This window comes from Sinohyriopsis cumingii, chromosome 18 (genome assembly GCF_028554795.1).
Source record: "Sinohyriopsis cumingii isolate HCF-2022 chromosome 18, ASM2855479v2, whole genome shotgun sequence".
Lineage (NCBI taxonomy): Eukaryota > Metazoa > Mollusca > Bivalvia > Unionida > Unionidae > Sinohyriopsis > Sinohyriopsis cumingii.
The window spans coordinates 99,032,126-99,052,088 of NC_142978.1; the positions used below are offsets into that span (position 1 = coordinate 99,032,126).

Consider the following 19,963-nt stretch of genomic DNA (forward strand, 5'->3'; position numbering starts at 1 on the left):
CCTGAGACTGAATCGTAGCAGTGCCACTTTCCATTTGATAGGTACTACTGCTTGCAAAACTGTCATCGAGGAAGCCAGGCTCTACGTACGACGCGTGGAAGTGTTACCTAAAGTGGGTAACGACATCAGTCAAACATTAAGCAGAACGACCGCCAAGTATCCCATACGACGCGTGGAAGTGAAAACCTTCACCATTCCCAAGGGACAGCGATCCATGATCGAAGATCATTTGTTCCAAGGACAGTTACCCAAACGTTTGATCGTTGGTATCGTCGAGAATGAAGCCTTCAACGGAGCTTTGGGTAAAAATCCTTTCTACTTTCGACACTTTGGTGTGTCCAAGATCGAAGTCAGTCGCGATGGCAAGACCTTGTGTACCCGACCTTTCGAACCTGACTTTACCAAGAAGAATTACTTGAAATCGTACTTGTCCCTGTACGAAGCCACCGGCCAGTTAGGAACCAACACCAGTCACGGTATTACGTACGACGATTATGTAGGAGGCTATGCTTTGTGGGCTTTCGATTTCACTCCTGACCAAGGCAGCGACGAGGGACATTTCCACCCTATAAAATCCGGTCAGATTCGTGTGGAAATTCAGTTTGCAAACCGAGACCCTGATGTAACGGTGAACGTCCTCCTGTATGCAGAATTCGATAATACCATAGAAATCAACAGTTTGAGAGAAGTCATTCTAGATTACTAGAAGCCATGGAAGACTGTTATCCCTCTTTGCCTAGTGGAGAAACTTTGGACATGGAATGTGAGGAGACCGTGGAAAAAGAAGTTGTCATGATGAAGTCAAGATGGCCAGAACAAGAAGCCCATTTAGCCTCCTGTTTTGCCAAACACTTGGTCGAAAAAATGACGGAATTGATCAAGAAAAATTGCTATGGATGTCAAAACGATCATCCCAGTCAAATTCAACACGATAAATGCCTAATGTTAAGTCAAGAAGAAAAATTGGACGAGTATCTGGACGAAGCTTGGAGTCTCATCTCGAACAAAGACGTGTTTCACCAGTGGTATAAAGACTTGCGTGAACATTCTTGTCCACCATTAACCACTCAAGAGATCCATCGTATCGAAGCTCTCCTGAATCAGAGTGAGGAAACAGAACGAATAACCGTTTATTCGTCAGACATTTTCAAGCAAAAAGTCAGGATCGAATTGACGACTTATTATTACCTGTGAAGAAGAAGAAAACAACACACGAAACAATGGATACCTGGGAACTTTATTACCTTTTGAACCACAGTTCGTATACGGCTTCTTGGAATCCTGTCGTCTGTGCTAAAGATGAACTCCCTCATCGCAAACCTAAAGACCATCAAGCTTACGTGATCAACACGGACGACAGTCATCTCCCTGGAACCCACTGGGTAGCCGTCTACTTTCCTCAAGAAGGATGTGTGGAATATTTCGATTCGTACGGATTGCCCCCTTTGGAAGACGATATCATCGACTTTATGAGAAGAAATGCTCAAACCACCCGATTCAATAATGTGAAATTACAAGGCACAGATTCCTTGGTGTGTGGACAGTACTGTGTGTATTTTCTGCATCATCGCAGCCTAGGCTATTCCTTAGAACATTTAGTGACTCATTTCGATCCTCGTTCTTCTGCTAGAAACGATGTGAAAGTAGATCGATGGTTTTGTGACCATTATGCTTATCTTTTGTCTCAAGCTAGGAAACGTAGTGTCCATCAATGGCCTAATGATTTCCAACAGTGGAAATCACAATTTCATTCACAACGTTGTCAGCCCTGTTTAAAGTAGACTGTCAATTGAGAAAAAATGTTTGTGATTTGAAAAAAATGTTTGATGTTATCATGTTGGATTATTGTTAAAAATGTTAGAGTTGTTGTTTAGTGTTAAGTGATTTTTGAATAAAAAATGTTGTGTTTTGAAAAAAATGCCTTTGTCTTTTGTTTAGCTATAAGAATGTTGGATTGATGCTCTTTCATTTCTTAGTATCCCTCTCATGACACTCGCTGAACGTTGCGGCTCGAAAACCGTGTGGGGGATGTTTTCCTTCACGTCCGCGCTTTGACTTTAAGAACCGGGGTTGTTTCCAGTCTAACCATCCATTGTCGACTCATCCTCCTAAGAAGATGTGTTCCAAACTAGCTAAGCTCAACGAAGCCTACGTGAATTTGCATAGGGTCAGACACAGTCTGATACCGAAGCCAGAAGAAATAGAGAATGTGAGAATGTTAAAAATCACTGAAGACCTGATAGAAGAGCTCTTCAGAGAAGAAATGAACAGGGAGAAAGAAGAATGGACAGAGAAGTACAGACTTCAGAGACAGCAGCAACAGCAGCAACAACAGCAACAACAACAGCAGCAACAACCTAAAGCTGACAGAGGCTTTGTCGATTGCCGTATCAACACCAAAGAGTTCTTCTTCTCTTTCCGAAGAAGCAGACCTATCGCCAGAAAGTCTATCCTCAGAGGACATCGCATTCTTAGAAACTAAAAAAGATTGCCATAGCAAACAAAAAAAACAGCCCTTTTCAGGGATACCCCAATACTCTAGAAAAGAAATAACGATAAATTTGCCAATGTGTGTAGGTAGAGTAGTGTGAAAATAAACACTAACTCTTTTTTAAAAAATGTGAGGGTATGTGTTTGTGTGTTTGTGTTTGTAAGTGCTCACGTAAGTTGGTGTGGATAGTAGATTAAAATAATGTTTTTTTTGGTGTTTGAGGTGTATATTTGGGGTTAGATTGGATTGCTTTGTGTATGTGGATAGTCTATTGAAGTGGTTAATAAAAAATTTTAAAATAGTGATGGGCAGCATAAAAAAGTGAGTGAGTGTTTCTTTTAGGTCCGCGTGTTGTTGTTTTGGGTCATGATCTAGGTAAGATCAATTTTATGTTTTTAGGGGATGTTTTCCATCACGTCCGCGCTTTCACTATAAATTGAAACTCGCTGGGCAGTCTAGCTACCTTTGTTGATTGATCAACACAAGAATGAATAGCAGAATAAGCAAACTTCTTGAACTCCAGATACATCTGGAATATGTCAGACGCCTGTTAAATGAACTGGCCGTGGAGGCTATAGTAGAAGAGGAAAGAATGAAGAACGAAGAGGAGGAGAGAAGACAGAGGGAAGAGGAGGAAAAGAAACTAAAAGAGAGGATGTCGTACAATATTCCCGAGACAGAGGATTGGGGTGTTGAAGCGAATCATCCTCCCTCTGCGCTCCCCAGAAGAAAGGTGAAAGGAGACTGGGGAAGAAGATGCGTGTGTGGCGCCAGGCCAGGAAGGTGCAACCATTAGATAGGTGCATCTGGAGTTCATAAAAAAAAAAACAGCCCTTTTAAGGGCTACCCAATACTCTAGAAAAGAAATAACTATTAATTTGCCAATGTGTGTAGGTAGAGTAGTGTGAATATAAACACTAACTCTTTTAAAAAAATGTGAGTGAATGTGTGTTTGTGTGTTAGTGTTTGTAAGAGCTCAGGTATGTTAGTGTGAATAGTAGATTATAGGTTTCTTAGCGTATGTGAAGAGTATAGTTAGGGTTTTATTATATGAAATGAGAAAGTAGGGGGATGTTTTCCTTCACGTACGCGCGTTGTTAGGTCATGATCTAGGTAAGATCAATTTTATGTTCTTAGGGGATGTTTTCCATCACGTCCGCGCTTTCACTATAAGAACCCACCAAGTTTGTCGTTGGAACCATTCTACGGAAGAACCCAAGAAAATGAGTATTGAACTATTTAATGAGCTAAAGGATAGTTGCTTCTGGATGACAGATGCAGCCTATGTGGTGGAAAGGCTAGAGAAGGAGTGGATGCATGAAGTTACTAAGGACTTTGTCAAAAGTCAAGTGACGAATCTAAAACTTGCCAGGGATCTGATTGTGGACATGATTGAAGAGGAAGTTAAAAAGTTAAGAGGCTTCATAAAACTTGACTATGTGAAAGTAGGTAAACTGAAAGAGGCCCTCGATTATGCTATTGAAGTGAGGTGTTTTTTTAAAAGATATTTTGGATTGGACTGAGTGGTCCTATGTGAAATGGGGTTTAAACCAAATGATGAAAGCAGAGGAGATGATGAGGAAAGTGATGAGAGAACAAGTCAAGATAATAAAAGAAAAGTGGTCAAAGGAAAGAAAAGAAGAAGAAAATAGAAAAAAAGGATGAACTAGAAAAACTGAACACAAACTGGATGAAAATCCAAGAGAAGTTCCGGGCCATGGGCCACCCGGACTGGCTGCCGGAAACAGAAAAGAAGAAGAAGAAGAAAGGAATGATGGACAAAATAAGAGGATGGTGGAAAAAGTTAAGAAGTTAAAAGAAGAAGAAGAAGAAAACACCCAAAAGCCCTTTTCAGGGCCACCCATATTTCTCGAAAAGAGATAGCCTTTAAATTGCCTACCCCTTTTTTTCAAAAAATTTTTTTTTTAAAAAAAAAATCCCATGTTCAGTTCCCCTTGTCCCTAAACAAGCCCAAACTCTATTCCCCATGTTAAATTCCCCTTGTACGTAGAGTGACCCACGATTTTTCGCCATGTTAAATTTCCATTGTACGTAGAGTGACCCAGGGGTCCCTGTAATGCTAATTCCCATTGTACGTAGGGTGCCCCCCCTAACTACTAATATCCCTCAAGTTTTTAAGTTTCGTTCTTTTCTGAATTATTATTTAAAGTATAATTAACAAACAATTCATAATTGTTGCATTTTATTGTTTGCCGTTTAATTGCACATCAACACATTAAATGATATCGTGTGCAGAGACAAAGGCTGAAGTTCCTTGACGATGGAGGCGGCCAACTCTCTCTGATCGGAGCAAATTGACATCCTTATGACCTCGAATTTTACAGGTTAACCACTATTGTACAGAGGATCCAACCATAAGAGATGTACTCACCTATTTCAAAGGTTTCGACATGCACCTTCCTTCCATGCACCACTGCAAAAAAATATGTAGAATGTGAGAAAAAAGGGGGAAAAAATTAGCCACTCACTGGTTCATAATTTGATTGATTTTACAAAGAAATATTTGTGGTGACCTAACTGATTTACATTTAAGTGTGCATTATTGTACAACACACTAAATTGTCTTCTTAGAAAAATAATTATTCATTATAAACAGTAAGAAATATATTTGCTTATGGCACATCGTTTGTTAGAAATACAACAATACGAGTTTGGTACAACCTTGAGAGCTATCCATATTCAGAGAGAGAGAGAGAGAGAAATTACCATATCTACTCCACAGCTGGTTCCTCTAGCTGCGTTGTAATATTTCAACAGGCATTCGTCTGTGTTTGGATCTGTGCATTGCATGAAGCGACAAATATGCCGTAGCACAACCTTAAAAGAAGAAAAATGAAGTATATTATGACTGTGGGATTCAAATATATGATAGAAGCCAAACCAACATGCTTAGTAAAATAAACAAATAATTTATTTCCTTTGTGTTATAAAGTGAATATTTAAGAGCAACTTACAGCATTGTAAATTAAATCCCAAATAAGGCTAAATGTCCAATCACAAATCCAAAATTATAAAATGTTCTGAATGAATTCCAATTTTCTTGAAAGTCTTGACAATTATAGAGTCTCCAATAATCCCAAATTAGTCTTTAAGTCCAGAACGTCAATGAGTACTTTGTAATTCCGATGAAGAATTTAAAACAATAACTCCTCTCACATATAATTGAACACAACTATAAATTCTAATAATACATTCCCTAATATTGATATAAAGACAGAAAATCCTAGATATGCTAATTAATCTTGACATAAGACTCAATATAATTATCTTGAACTCTAATGCAAGTATTCATCTTGTATTACCCTCAATCACGGACACAATTAAACACAATATATATATATATATATATATATATATATATATATATATATATATATATATATATATATATATATATATATATATATATATATATATATATATATATATATATATATATAACCACCCACCCATACAAATAAAGAACGATTCATACAACACAGCTATCTTTTACATATGAGCCATATATATATATATATATATATATATATATATATATATATATATATATATATATATATATATATATATATATATATATATATATATACTAAAATAATTAAAATTACATTGGTAGTTGTTTTGTTCATGACACTGAGCGTATTTACATAAATCATTTTTTCATACCAAACGACATCACTTTATGCTGATAAAGTCCATCTGGAGATGCAAATGCCGAAATATCTTCTGTTCTTACCATGAGTGGAATTTGTCAGAATCATTTTAAATGGTCAAACTTGTAACATATTTTGCGTTTCCAATTTGGCAATGTTGCCATCATTATTTCATTCGTATTTTATGCAATACTGCTTGAGACTGGAAATGAACCTGTTTCGATGACACCGTTTACGTTGTTAAAGTCAATACACATACGGAATGTATTATCTAATTTGGGCACAATATGCATGGTGAACTCTTGTTACTTTAACTTCGTCCAAGAACTTATTCCCCAGCAATTACTAAATTTCTTTTTTCAAGCATTCCAGCTTGAGAGGATTCGTCTAAAACCTAATGATTATTGAACTGACTCCCTACAGAAAACGACAGCAATGAACATCCTCCTCACAATCCTTCCTTGTGTCAAAGCAATATGACCGAGTCATGTTTTTCAAAGTTTGATGAAATCTTTCCAAAGCCCCTTGAGTTTCATGGTGATCGTCAGAAGACTTAAACTGCGGTATACGTCATTCATGCATAACTTCCAAACATGCCATTTGAGACGGGACATTTTTGGAAAGACCACCAAGGATAGAAAACGTTATCAAGGCTTTTACTATGGCTTTAATTTCATATTTGTCGAAGGAATTTCCTCTGGAAATCTTGTGGAAGCATATGTTATGGTCTGCAAGCATTGATTACCTGACTTAATATTAAGTATGAGACCGATATAGTCTACCATTATTCTGCTACACGGTTCGTCAAATGCAGGAATAGCTTGCAGATAATCACTAGGTATCTTCTGATCGAGTTATCCTACCATTCGACAAATGTAACAAGATATACAGTATTTAGAAACATCGCTTTTAATTTTCAGCAGATAAAAACGATTAAAGATTTTGTGATAACTCTTACTGAATTCTAAATGACCAGCCAAGTTAACCTCGTGGGCTAGATTGAGAATTTCCTATCGATATGACTCCGGAACGAGTCTTTAATTGCTCACTGACCACTCTTCACCAGCGATTATCTACGGTGGTCTCCGTTTTCTCATTCAGACCCCATTTTCACTAAATAGTAAACTGTCAATAGTGCCTCTTTAATATAGCTCTGTGTAACAAACAGGAGATCTCACGATCTTGTTCCCGTTCAACAAGAGTGATTGTCATTTGTTCTCGTGATTGTACCATCTAAGCAGTGTCATTGTTAAGGATTTTTACTTTTTTGCCTTGTCCAGCCTTTTTAATCAGCTTTAAAAGTCGTTAGTTGCTAAATGATATTTAACTCAATATCCAACCCCGCCAAGGCTGCCAAAGTAAATGCATTATTCTGTGTACTTTTGTTAATTTTAAGCGTAATTGTCAGTTAAAGTCGATATTTTGATACTGTACTACGTACTTGCTGTTACCTTTCGTTGTACGCAACAACTTAGATACATTTGACAGGTTGTTATTTTTTAGTTTTTGCTTTTTTGAGATTTGATTCTGTATATTTATGAATTATAATAATCACCCCCACCATACCCCATCCCCCAGCAAATCACACTTGCGAAAATTCGAAATATGTCATCATCTTTCTAACTCTACTCGAGATGGCTTCAAATCTGCATGATGTGCAAGACAGAGTGTACTGTAATAACGGGCTTGGTCTAATTTTTCGTACTAATTTGTTGTTTATTGTTGCACTTATTCCTAAATTTCTCAAAATATCACAAATTACAATAGGATGTTGTTCTTGACGCGGTGTGTGCAAGTACTTGTAGTCACAGTCATCATGTGAAATGTTTAATGTGAAGAATTATTGAATAAAAAGTCTATATATGCGTATATCCTCAAGATTTTATCTTTTGACCTATTTCATCCACTTTGCATACCTTGTCAAGAAGTTTACCTGTTCTTCTTTTGATAGCTTGGGCATCTGCAGTGATTTTTAAATTTTCATGGGGGGGGGGCAAAGACAGTATTTTCGCGGTTGGGGGATCTAAAAGTAAATGGACCAGGTTTATACGTATGCATACAACATAATGGATATTTATACAATCCGTTGTCCTTCCGCAGGTGCCCATGTACTGGAGTACAAGCTTAGTTTTAATCAGGTTTATGTCCCTAAAGATTTCAGCATTTTGTCAAACTTGACCATTGTACTCCCTAATTTTTTTTAATTGTGCTGATATAACTTTAAATCATATACATATATGCACATCATATTTATCGTTTACTTATTCTGTGTTTTAATCAAATACTTCAAAGAGAAGTCAGGAGTCATACAGAGTATTAAAGAAAGAAGATGCATTTAAGTAAAGTGATAAGTTGACGTCGTTTATCCTACTCTATGCTCTTTCCAGAGACGTTGGAACGTGCCCTCACACACACACACACACACACACACACACACACTTTACGTACCCCACAATATTTAGATTTGGGTCCATTAATGAGCTCACATTGCTGATTCGTGGAATACACCTCTCCTGGCAGTTTCTTCACATGCTGTTTCCATTCCTGTTCATCGAAGAAAACACCCTTGTTGGCCAAGCACGCTCTGAAATACGAAAATGGACAGTGGCGTAGAGATAACAAGATGCGAAGATAACCTACCCACTGACCTTCCTATCTGCATACTTTCCTGCCTATCTACCTTTGCATATTACCTATGCACACACAGACACACAGACAGACAGACAGATAGATAGATAGATAGATAGATAGATAGATAGATAGATTCCATTAGTTTGATATTACTTCATAACTTTCTTAGGTTCCAAACAAGTCAGTTCTTCTAGCGTGAGTGTGTTAAATTGTTTCTCCTTGGCGACTACATGTCACTTACCCATATCAAAGAACGTCTGACAAGAATACAAATTTATAATATCATATGTCTTGATATACACTGTACATACTTCCCTGGTAGTGTCTTCCTGAATGCTTCCACGGAGCAGTTTGAAAAAACCCATGGATTTTTGGAGTATCGCATAGTTCGATCGAATCTTGGCACAATGGAAGACATAATAAATAAGTCCTCGGCCCTACAATCTGTCGCATTCCCTTCGCCGTCGTGCTGTGCTCCAAGACTGGAAAGAACAAGAGGCAAGATGCAAGACTGTACACCAGATACAGAGTTATTTTGATAACGAGAACTTCAGTTCATCGCTGTCTAGCACGGAAAGTAACCGTCCACTATCGCCTAATGTCATAATTACATTCTTCAGGTTACATATTTGACATGGAAAGTTTTTTCTTGAGGTGGTAGTTCAACATGTATATACAATCAAATCGATTTCAGGGCTTAAAAATTTTGAATTTTAATTCGAATCAATCTGTACAGATTTCTTATTACATCAATTTTGCAATAACAAAGACATTACATATAAGTCATTCCTGTAAAACCAGTGCCAGATTGTATAACGCATAACCTTTGTACTCAAGGAAAACTCAAAGAGCACGTACACTTTCTATTTAAGGAAGACATCAAAGCACACATAACCTTTCTACTCAAAGAAAACCTCAAAGCGCATATAACCTTTCTATTTAAGGAAGACCTCTAGCACAAAACCTTGCTACACAAGGACGACCACATAGTTAACATAACCTTTCTACTTGAGGAAGACCCTAAATGACACCTAACCCTTCTATACAATGAAGACCTCAAAAACATATAACCTTTCTTCTCAATGAACACCTCAAATGACTCATATTATTTCTCTTCAAGGAAGACCTCAAAGGATATATAACTTTCTTACACGAGGAAGCCTTCAAAGCACACAACATTTATACTCAAGGAAGACACGAAAACACACATAACATTTATTCTACAATAACATATCAAATGACAAATAACCTTTCTCCCCAAAGAAGACCTCAAACGACACATAACCTTTCTAAACAAGGCAGACCTCAAAGGATACATAACCTTTTCAATCAAGGAAGTCCTCAAATGACACAATCTTTTGTCGCAAAGAAGACCTTAAAGCACACATAACGTTTCTGCTCAACGAAAACCTCAAAGGACGAATTCTAGGAAGACCTCAAAGGACCCATAACCTTTTAACACAATGAAAACCTCAAAGCACAAAAAAACCTTTCTTCTCAATAAACACCTCAAAGCACACACCACCTTTCTTTGCAAGGACCAGGTAATTTTCTATTAAAGCACTTGAATTTAGACAGTGTTATACAAAAATTGGCCGTTACTTTTAATAAGTAATTTTCCATTGTATAATTTTTATGACCATGTAGGTCATAGCTTTAGAAGAACTCAGTATCTCTGCATTTCATTGTTGTATTTATTTACATTAAACAATGTTTTCAGTTTTGTTTCTTGTAGGGTTTTATGCAGCGGTGTGTGTAATACAAACGTTCCTTTTGCTATACGCTTCATATAATCCGTTTCTGAATTAAAAGTATTGAATAGACTACTGATCACTGTAATCATCATTACAACTGGAAAGATACACCTTACTGAATTTGACCTTCTATATGTGCAAGGTTAATCAAGCAGTCTGTCACGTGCCTCATTATACAGCTTGCTCAGTATAACATATAATTTAAAGTCTTTATAATACATATCAGCCTATTTGCATCAACACATTTCACATATTATTTTATAGTTTTCTGTAAATGAATGTTATTTTTCCTCGAGGAAAAATAATTGAATTTGAAAATAGCTATTGTACAACAATTTGGACAGACGATTTTCTTTAAATCGAGATCATTTTATTATTTAACTTTATGCATCTTAAGTCGATCGTATATTTATTATTCTAGGAAGTTCGGATGATGCGGTGATATGGTGCATGAAACATTGAAAACCGGAAAACCCAGAAGAAACCACCTACCATAGATAAGTGGCCACCAACATTTTGCATATATGGTAATCAGAAATACATCATGCATCACCGAAAGTGCAAGCCAAGTGAATGCAAAAGAAGGGGACAAAATGGGCACTTGGAGTCAACTTACTTGTGTCCAAGCTCATGTGCAGCAGTACTCGTCGTAAGAAAAAAATCATGTGCCTCGACGACTGAAATTCTGCTACCTACGTTACATACCTCCCCTCTGTAGGAAAGACCTGGAAGGAAAAAAATAGAAGAAAGCTGTATATTACAGGGTTAATTCAAGGTTAATGTTCAAAAACTTGTCAGGCACATCGATGGCGTAAATCAAGTTTGACCTGTATACTGATATTCATATTATGACTACACTTATGGCACTAACAATATTCGATGACTCGAGTATATAGTATGTGTGACTATATCACTGGATTAAGTAGCGTGTGTTTAACGCGATACCATATTCACGAACTCGATGACCAACACATATCGCAGTCAAAACCGGATTAAAGGCAGAGGAACCGAAGCAGTTGCTCAACAACCTCTGCTCAGTGGTGTGAGGGTAAGGGGGCTGCAACGAAGTGAAAGTTTCTTTTCGAGGGTGGAATGGCCGACTTTTTAAATTGTTCCAGGACATTTTACTACCTTAATCCGGTGTTGATCGCAGCTGAGTGAAAATGTTGACACCATATCTTTTATCACATTTAATTAATACAGATAAAATAAAGAGACAACCAATTTTTCATTACTGAAGTAGAACAAGCTGACTCTATTAATGTTTGATATGAAGCGCTGACGTAACTTCAACGTCAGTGGGCCCATTTTATTACAAGAATGCACCTATTCTTTTCAAAAGAGTACTTGTTCTCTTTTGATGTAAAAAGTTCACTTGTATAAGGAGGAACCTAGTCGATTTTAACCTTAAATATTTGTAAAGACATTACATTTTTTAAATGTATATAACATATTTCTTAAAGGTGTATAACATATTTCTTAAAGGTATATCATTTATTTCTCTACCGACATCCCAAACCTGTAAATCAAGTTTATTTTTCCGTGATGCGACCAAAAATGTGGGGGTTCTAAAAAAACAAAATCTAAAACAAAAACAAAATGAGAATGTCTAGACGATGGCCAGTGACTATTATAGGGCAGTGGTCATTTTCGAGCAATGTGAGATGCTACCTGGACGTGGGCAACGCAGGTCTCCTTATTTTGCCACGGAAGATCGAGGATATCAGTCACAGCAGATGGCTGAAATAAGCATACAGTTCCGTGTGCAGAGGAATGTAAATACACAATTGTTCGTTTGCATTACTTTGCGTCTCAAAATGAAATTTTGCTTGTGTGACATTTGAAGGCATTAGCTAATGTGAAACTCGTACGTACAGTTATAATGATGTTTTATGTGGCCATTTACAAGCGATTTAAACGTTTTGTTGTATGGATGTAAACCGAAGGAAGCTACGTGTTATATTATTTTCTATGCTTGTGTATTACACCCTGGAATGAGTACGCATGGGATACAAGAGTTGAGTGCACTTCTGCATGTTGCTGCGTCATGTGAATTACTCCAGTTTTATTGCAACTGACTAAGATGGCAAGATGTACTGGGAATTGCCGACACTTTTCTGGTTCTAGATACTGGATACTCAGTACGAACACTTATTGAAAATACTAAACTATCTGTGAAAAACCACGTCTATACTATTCATTCCTTTTTTTGTTCTGTATGTTTTGAATTTTGTTTCATAAATTGCGAAATAACCCTCCTTGTTTTTCTTCACTGATTCCTGCAGTTATATACATACAGATATCGTACTAACTTTTCGTTTATTCAGTTTCGACCAACATGGGCATGTCAGAAAATTTTGCAGTATCTTTCCGTGGGTCGGATGTTCTTACTGGGGCTTTCCCGGGTTCTTCCTCCGCTAGCTATAACGACCACAATGTTTGGTATATCTTGCTAATAGTAGTTTAGCAAATGAATAATAAAATTGTAATTTTTGTTTTCTAATTCAACAATCTAACTGATAAGGTACTACTATAAGTTTTATCAATATCAACCAGATGGTTACCGTGTAAATAGCCTCGCAAATCATGGTGTCTCGTGCAGTAGATGAAGTAACACTCTTGACTGCGCATGTCACTAAGCAGTGCTCTATCTGCCTTGAAACTTAAATTTACTATAGAGGACATCTGCTAATCAGTTATATTTTTCCTTGTTAAAGTAGTTCGGTCAGTCATTCATGTCAATGGAAGTTTAAAATTCATTAAACTTTCTTGATACTCCCACCTTTATTCACTAGAAGGAAAATTGGCCACCAAGAAGTTGCTCTTAATTAGTTTATGCTGATTATTCATTGGTACTGTCTTGTGCAAACAAAGTTACTAAACATTGTACGAACTTATCTCAAAACTGGACTGGATAAAATACAAATTCATTTTTAGTTATGTTCATTCGAGATTCTCGTCTTTGTATTACGAGTGTACTTCTTTGCCTTAAGATAGACTTTTGTCCTAAGCAAAACTTTCCAGATCAGCTACTACCGAAATATTTGAACATGAAGACTTAATTTTATAAAGGAAGCTTTAGTCATTAACGTAATCGAATTGTGATAATAATCACAAGGAAACGAATCGTTGTTGCAGCAGCCTGGATAAAGCCAAATTCAAAACAATCAAGATGACACCTGCTTTCTGCCTGATGAATCTGGCTTTCTCCAGGATGCTGCGACAGTGACAGGTTCCTGGTCTTTGTTCTTGGAATCAATATGTTCAAAATTATGTCACTTACATTTCGTGACCTTCATTCAATATTTTCGATTTTTTTTTTTACAACAACACTGTAAAATGGTCTTAATTTGTTGGTATCAAGTGACTACTGACCACTGATGTCATGGACATTTAGGGTGCGAGAATTTTGGTAGTCAGTCGACAAGAAAAGCAAGATGGAGAACACCGGGTTAAATTTCACAAATGCTGTAGTTTCATCTCGTCAGCAAACATAATTCAATACACAGAGAATTTTATGCTCGCAATTTCAGAGAAGATATATCATCTTCCTATCGATTCCATCTTGGTATGGCTCGATGTAAGGTAGGTTAAGTTTGATAGACCCAGTAGTAAATTGCTACCCTATGTAGATGCCGCGTGGTTTTCGCGAATTCCCACATTCAATATGCAGGGCACCTCACACCTTAATTCAAGTATCCAGAAAGGCGGAAAAGGTGAAAGGAGCTCAGACTATTGGTTGGATATCAGTCATTAATGTGATGCAGTCTGCGTACGGCATAAATGTCATTGTCGATGAAATGACTAATTTAAGGGTTGTCTCAGTACTCGTCGCATCGGGTTAAGTAAGTACACTTTCGTTGCGACATAGATGTTATCAGTTAAATCACTGAAGATAAATTTGTAAGAGTGCAACTGCTTTGGATACAACTCCAGCATCCATTTGTTGATCTGAATGGCTTTACTGTGCTACGATTCATTTTTGTTTTGGTTTTGTGCGATTAATGCCACTTTCTTTGTCAGCACATAGGCTATACATGGTGGACATTATATTCGGTGAAAAAGAACCCGAGAAGACTCAGAGAAGAACCACCAACCCACAGGAAGATACTGACACTCTTTTTCGCATACCCTTGTTGACTGAGCCGAGACTCGAACCCACACGGATAGAGGTGAGATATCAGTGATCTGTACATGCGAGCACATTAGACCAATCGGCCACCAAAGACTCTGCTATGCTGCGATACTCTGATCAAAGTCGCTCTCCTTCAGATTAACAAGAATAATTCATTGATCTGACTAGCGAACTGACTTAATAGTGATAAAATGTCTGGATTGACTTTAAAATAATTTGCGGTCGCAGACCAGTCACTGTATGATAAATCTGTATCACGTCTGCTGCAGTTCATGATTTTACGATACTCTGGAAACATATCCTTGTAGACATACCATATCGATCATGCATTTAGAAGGAAATTTTAGGCCGATTTAGGGTTTTAGGTGTTTGTCTTCCAAGTATTTAATTTCTGCTGTTTGTAGTTAACGATGTTTGATGATTTCTGCGAATACTCCCAAGTTACACCAAAAGGTGTTTTATCTCCACGTCCTAATAAACACTAAAAATGGCAATTAAATTGTGAGTTTTAAACACTTCTGGTAACTTAAAATCCAAATATCTGAACTGTAGGAAATAGCAAATTAGTTAATAATGCAAATGTGTTTCCAATCTGGTCCATTAAATCAAATTTCTAAGTATTTAAATGCAATTGTAATCACCGAAGATAAGCACAATACAATATGTGTCTTATTAATTTGAACAAATTAATAATGCCAACAATCGAATTCTTCCCCTGGTATGTATCGTATATATGACAAGTATGCATGACACATTTATCTGTACGGTACGTTATGTTGAGAGACAGAGACAGAGAGAGAGAGACAGAGAGATGTATTTACCTGTGATAGCATTTTTTCTAGTCGATTTCAGATACAAATCATATCTGAAAATACAAATAATCTTTGTGTTTATTTGTACAATATATTAGGGCATAATTTTTTAGTAAAAGTATGGATTGAAATTTTCTCTAAATTGTATTAAAAGTCATTTTTCATTAATTATATTGAAAGTAATTTTCCACTACAATATATTGAGATTAACTTTATTTATTTCTATATTACAAATGTATACTATTTTAATAAAGACTGAGCTTTTACGAGCTAGTGCAAAACCTCATGTGTGTACTATAAAATACATTTCTCTTGCATCCAAAAGTCAGCACATTGTAAGACTCAGCTGTAAGTTGCTGAACAAGCATATTCCTAAAATTCTTTTTTTGTTGGGTAAGCTAGCATAACAGCGTCAGTGAGAAAAGACGAGAGTCTCGTTCTGGTTCGAGATGAATGAACACATGTACCTAGACGAATGTCCATATTTGGTTGTGATACGTTCAAAATGGCGTAAATTAAGAACAAGCATGCGCAAGATCAGTTCGTTCATCGAGAATCAGAAGACTCTGTCTTTCCTTACAGCACTCTGTTACCTCTCACATCGCCATTTTCCCCACAATGTAGTCGTATCTACACCGTTATGAGTGACACCTTTTGTTAAGAGAGCCTGAACTTTCTCTCTCTCACTATGGGCAAGGGCATTTCTCAAGTTATGAGTATTTCCTTCTCATAGCAAGAAATGAGAAGAAAGTTATGATAAAAATCTTATTATAACAAATAGTATATATTATGGATCCGACACAACTAATTAGTCCTTATTTTACAGTCAAGACCATGAAAATCATAACCGGGCATTAGAGAAACTAATTAAATTAACACGATGAAGACTTGAAGAAGTCCTTTAAAAAAAAATTGTCATGAATTCTAGAAGTGGAAGGATGCTTGTATATGAGTTTTTTTTAAAATAAAAAAACAAACAAACAATTAAGTGTGAAAACAGAATAAATTGTTATCTCATTCCAATACATATGAGACATATTTTGGTATTTGAAAAAAAAAACCACGTGGAATAAACGATCCCTTATTAGACGAAACTGACATCCTCGTGTCCATGAAGTCCCAAAATATCCATTATAATTGTGGCACATTAAAAGCTAGTCTCTCGTGAATTTTAATTCATCGTTGGATAGAGAAATGAGATAATGATCGCCCAGCAAAGGCTTTGGTATAAGGTATAAAAAATGTACACAAATGAGTCGACTGCAGTATGTTATATATGAATCAAACACGAGGCTAAATAAATGTTGATCTTTCTGTAAAAGAAAAAAAGAGCCAAGCGGAAAAGGTTATGGCCTCTATATCATAGGTCATCAGCCGTTGTTATCTGATACATCCAAGACTAGATATTATCATTAAATGAGCATTACATACCAATTATCAAAATGATTTATCTTACTCTGATATATTTAAAATCATATCAAAATTTAAATTTCAACTTAAATTTTAAATTCTCTCTATTTTGAAATATGTGTTCGATGACATTCATCTAAAACTGAGGTGGAGATTAACTAAGACAATGCTATGCAAATTTTCACTTGTTTTTTATAACATGATTCTAAAAAAATAGCCATACGACATTGCATGTGGAAAGTTCGGTGCAAGTACCTGTCATACAGTTTTAAAAAACACGGTATATCTTAAACCTAAATGTCCATACACGTGATACGCTGGTCTCTTTTCCGAAGCAGACACTCACAATGAACAAGCAGAAACTAGAGAAACATAACGAATTATGTAGGTGCTGTTTAGCTATTAATGAAACCAATTTGTTTGGCTTCACCGTAAAACTACTGAGTGTAACTGTATTCTATTTACATTTGTCTGTTTACAATTGTTTGCTTTGTTTGTTTTGTTTGGGGTTTTTTTTGTTGTTGTTTTTTTTTTTTTTTGGTTTGGTCTTTTGCCTTCGTAATTGGTGTGGTTTCACCGTAACAGATAAAGGTTACACCAAGGAAACATAAATGATAGAAAACAGAGCAAGATATTTGCTATTAACGAAAATACAAAGCACATCATGAACTACAGGATCGAATGACCCCGAATTCGTGCAATGAGCAAACAGAGAGACAGGTGCAATGATCAATTCAAATTACAAAAGGACAACGACCTTCTTGGATCCATTTTGATATATTTTACAGAAATAGGCTGTTGACGGATGGGTTGGGAATGGGGAGACACTTCTTCATAACATACAATTTATTTGTATCTCTTTAAAGCCATTTTCTGCTTCTTCAACCTTTTATCAGAATACGCAATAAATCGCGCAGCCTAAGAAGCAAAAGGGCTCTGGAAATATGTAATGCATTATGTCATAGAACGTTAATAATAATAATAATAATAGCTGTCGGGATAAAGAGTGGTAATGCGCTCGATTGCATGTATGTGGTCTTGAGTTCAAATGACAAATCCATAAACCAATGTCTTTCATAACGTGTTAGTCGATTGCTGTTTATTGCCTCTGGTGGCGAGCCAAATGTATTCAGGCTTACATATAGAAACATGTTGTTTAAGTTTGCCTACTGCTAAAATTATCAGACTCCTGAGAAGTTTACACTGCGTAATAGGTATACGCTCAATGTTTAGAAATATTCCATTATTTTCCATTCATTTTACACTTTCAACAGAATATATATATATATATATATATATATATATATATATATATATATATATATATATATATATATATATATATATATGTGTGTGTGTGTGTGTGTGTGTGTGTGTGTGTGTGTGTGTGTGTGAATTTTGTTTCAAAAGAAACGCTTCGGTTTTTATAGAAGATGTATTATGATGAGTAGACGTGGTCATACCCATGTTTGCAATACGTCAGTTCCAGCTTTCAGGATTGGAAGCGTGCATGCGTACGCATCTGAAATACGATTCACTCCCGATTCCCTACATCTCAGAGACTGTCAAAACCAAGCTAACATCTGAGCATTCTTGGGCACTTTAAATAAATTGTTATTATTATGACTTGTTGGACAATCTTTGTAACTACTACTACTACTACTACTACTAATAATAATAATAATTGACAACACTGGAATAGTTGTTGGTTTAACGCCATTTTTCAGTACATGATGTTTACATGGAGGACAGTTTAACTGGTGGAGGAAGAACCCGGGACAACCCCGGGAAGAACTACTGACTCACGGGAAGCTACTGGCAAGCTTTCTCTCATACCCACTTTGGCTGAATCCGAGACTCAAACCGGCACAGACAGAGGAGAGATGGCAGTGAACGGTAAAGGCATACGTGTTAGACCACTCGGTGATCCTGGGCCCCTAAAGCTGGAATGGTGCTAACGTTTGAGAAATTTCATTTGTGTGTGTGTGTGTGTGTGTGTGTGTGTTTCGATTTGAGGTTTCGAATTACGATTAATATTTAAAGACGAGGAATGGATTTAATGCAAATTTAAATTTGATGCAAATTTAAATTAATGTAAATTTAATTATTTTAAACATTATATTGCAACATATCCTATGTGCTTTAAAATATTATTTACGTTCAAAAGGATCTGTGCAGAATGTTGTATTTTACCACCTATTGCTGTAATATATTATAGCGTATCTAATCATCTGTATCATGAATCACAGCGTATCAAATCATCTGTATCATGAATCACAGCGTATCAAATCATCTGTATCATGAATCACAGCGTATCAAATCATCTGATTGATGTTTATTTAACTATTTTCTTGATGGAATTGAGTTGTGTTCATAGACACATGAGACAACGCACCAAACAGTTTATGAGTCTACAGCCTATAGTGAAAATATATTTAACGTTGGCCAGCGTAATTCGTTTACTAACCTCGTGAAGAGCATCGCGTGGTCATAGTCTGTTACATTTGTTGAGTCCAAGTCAGTGTCCCACCGTGTGATATCATAAAGGTACTTCTTAGCGTTAATGGTCTTTTTCCCATTAACTATCTTTACCAGAGATGTTATGTGTCGGAAGCTCTGCTCCTTATTGAAATAAAATAGGAGACAAATACAAAATGTTCAAGTAACTGTGGGAGATCAGTTCTGTTACAAAAGCAAGAATGGAAACAATTAAAAAACGATGTCGTAATTATTCCTATACATTTCCTAATATAGCATTATCGTAAACAGAGGGGCAGGAAAAAGGAAACAAGTGGCACATCATTGCTATTGCTGTTTTTGTTGTTGGGTTTATTCCAATTTATTTTCACAGTACGTTGGTATTTGTAAGTTGAAGAACATCTTACAGGCAACTGTGGAAACAGGTGGTCGTAGGTACAGTGACTAGAATAAATATAAATACAGCATAACGTCCAATGTTCCGAGAGAGATGCACTTAATGAGAGAGAGAGAGAGAGAGAGAGAGAGAGAGAGAGAGAGAGAGAGACTTATGGAAAAGAAAGTTATTCTTCATTATG

General features: G+C 36.4%; 1 protein-coding gene across 1 annotated transcript in view; it reads right to left on the reverse strand.

Moving 5' to 3' along the window:
* Window positions 1-4,681: 4,681 nt before the first annotated feature.
* Window positions 4,682-19,963, reverse strand: part of LOC149777573 (metalloprotease mig-17-like) — a 40,689-nt gene continuing 25,407 nt past the window's right edge. Inside the window, exons 5-11 of the mRNA XM_089940810.1 lie at window positions 19,375-19,529; window positions 15,507-15,550; window positions 11,167-11,275; window positions 9,108-9,278; window positions 8,614-8,749; window positions 5,219-5,329; window positions 4,682-4,925 (exon numbers count right to left, since the gene is read on the reverse strand). Of these exons, the coding sequence (XP_089796936.1) occupies window positions 4,884-4,925; window positions 5,219-5,329; window positions 8,614-8,749; window positions 9,108-9,278; window positions 11,167-11,275; window positions 15,507-15,550; window positions 19,375-19,529 (768 nt within the window). The 3' untranslated portion in view covers window positions 4,682-4,883. The remainder of the gene's footprint in view (window positions 4,926-5,218; window positions 5,330-8,613; window positions 8,750-9,107; window positions 9,279-11,166; window positions 11,276-15,506; window positions 15,551-19,374; window positions 19,530-19,963) is intronic.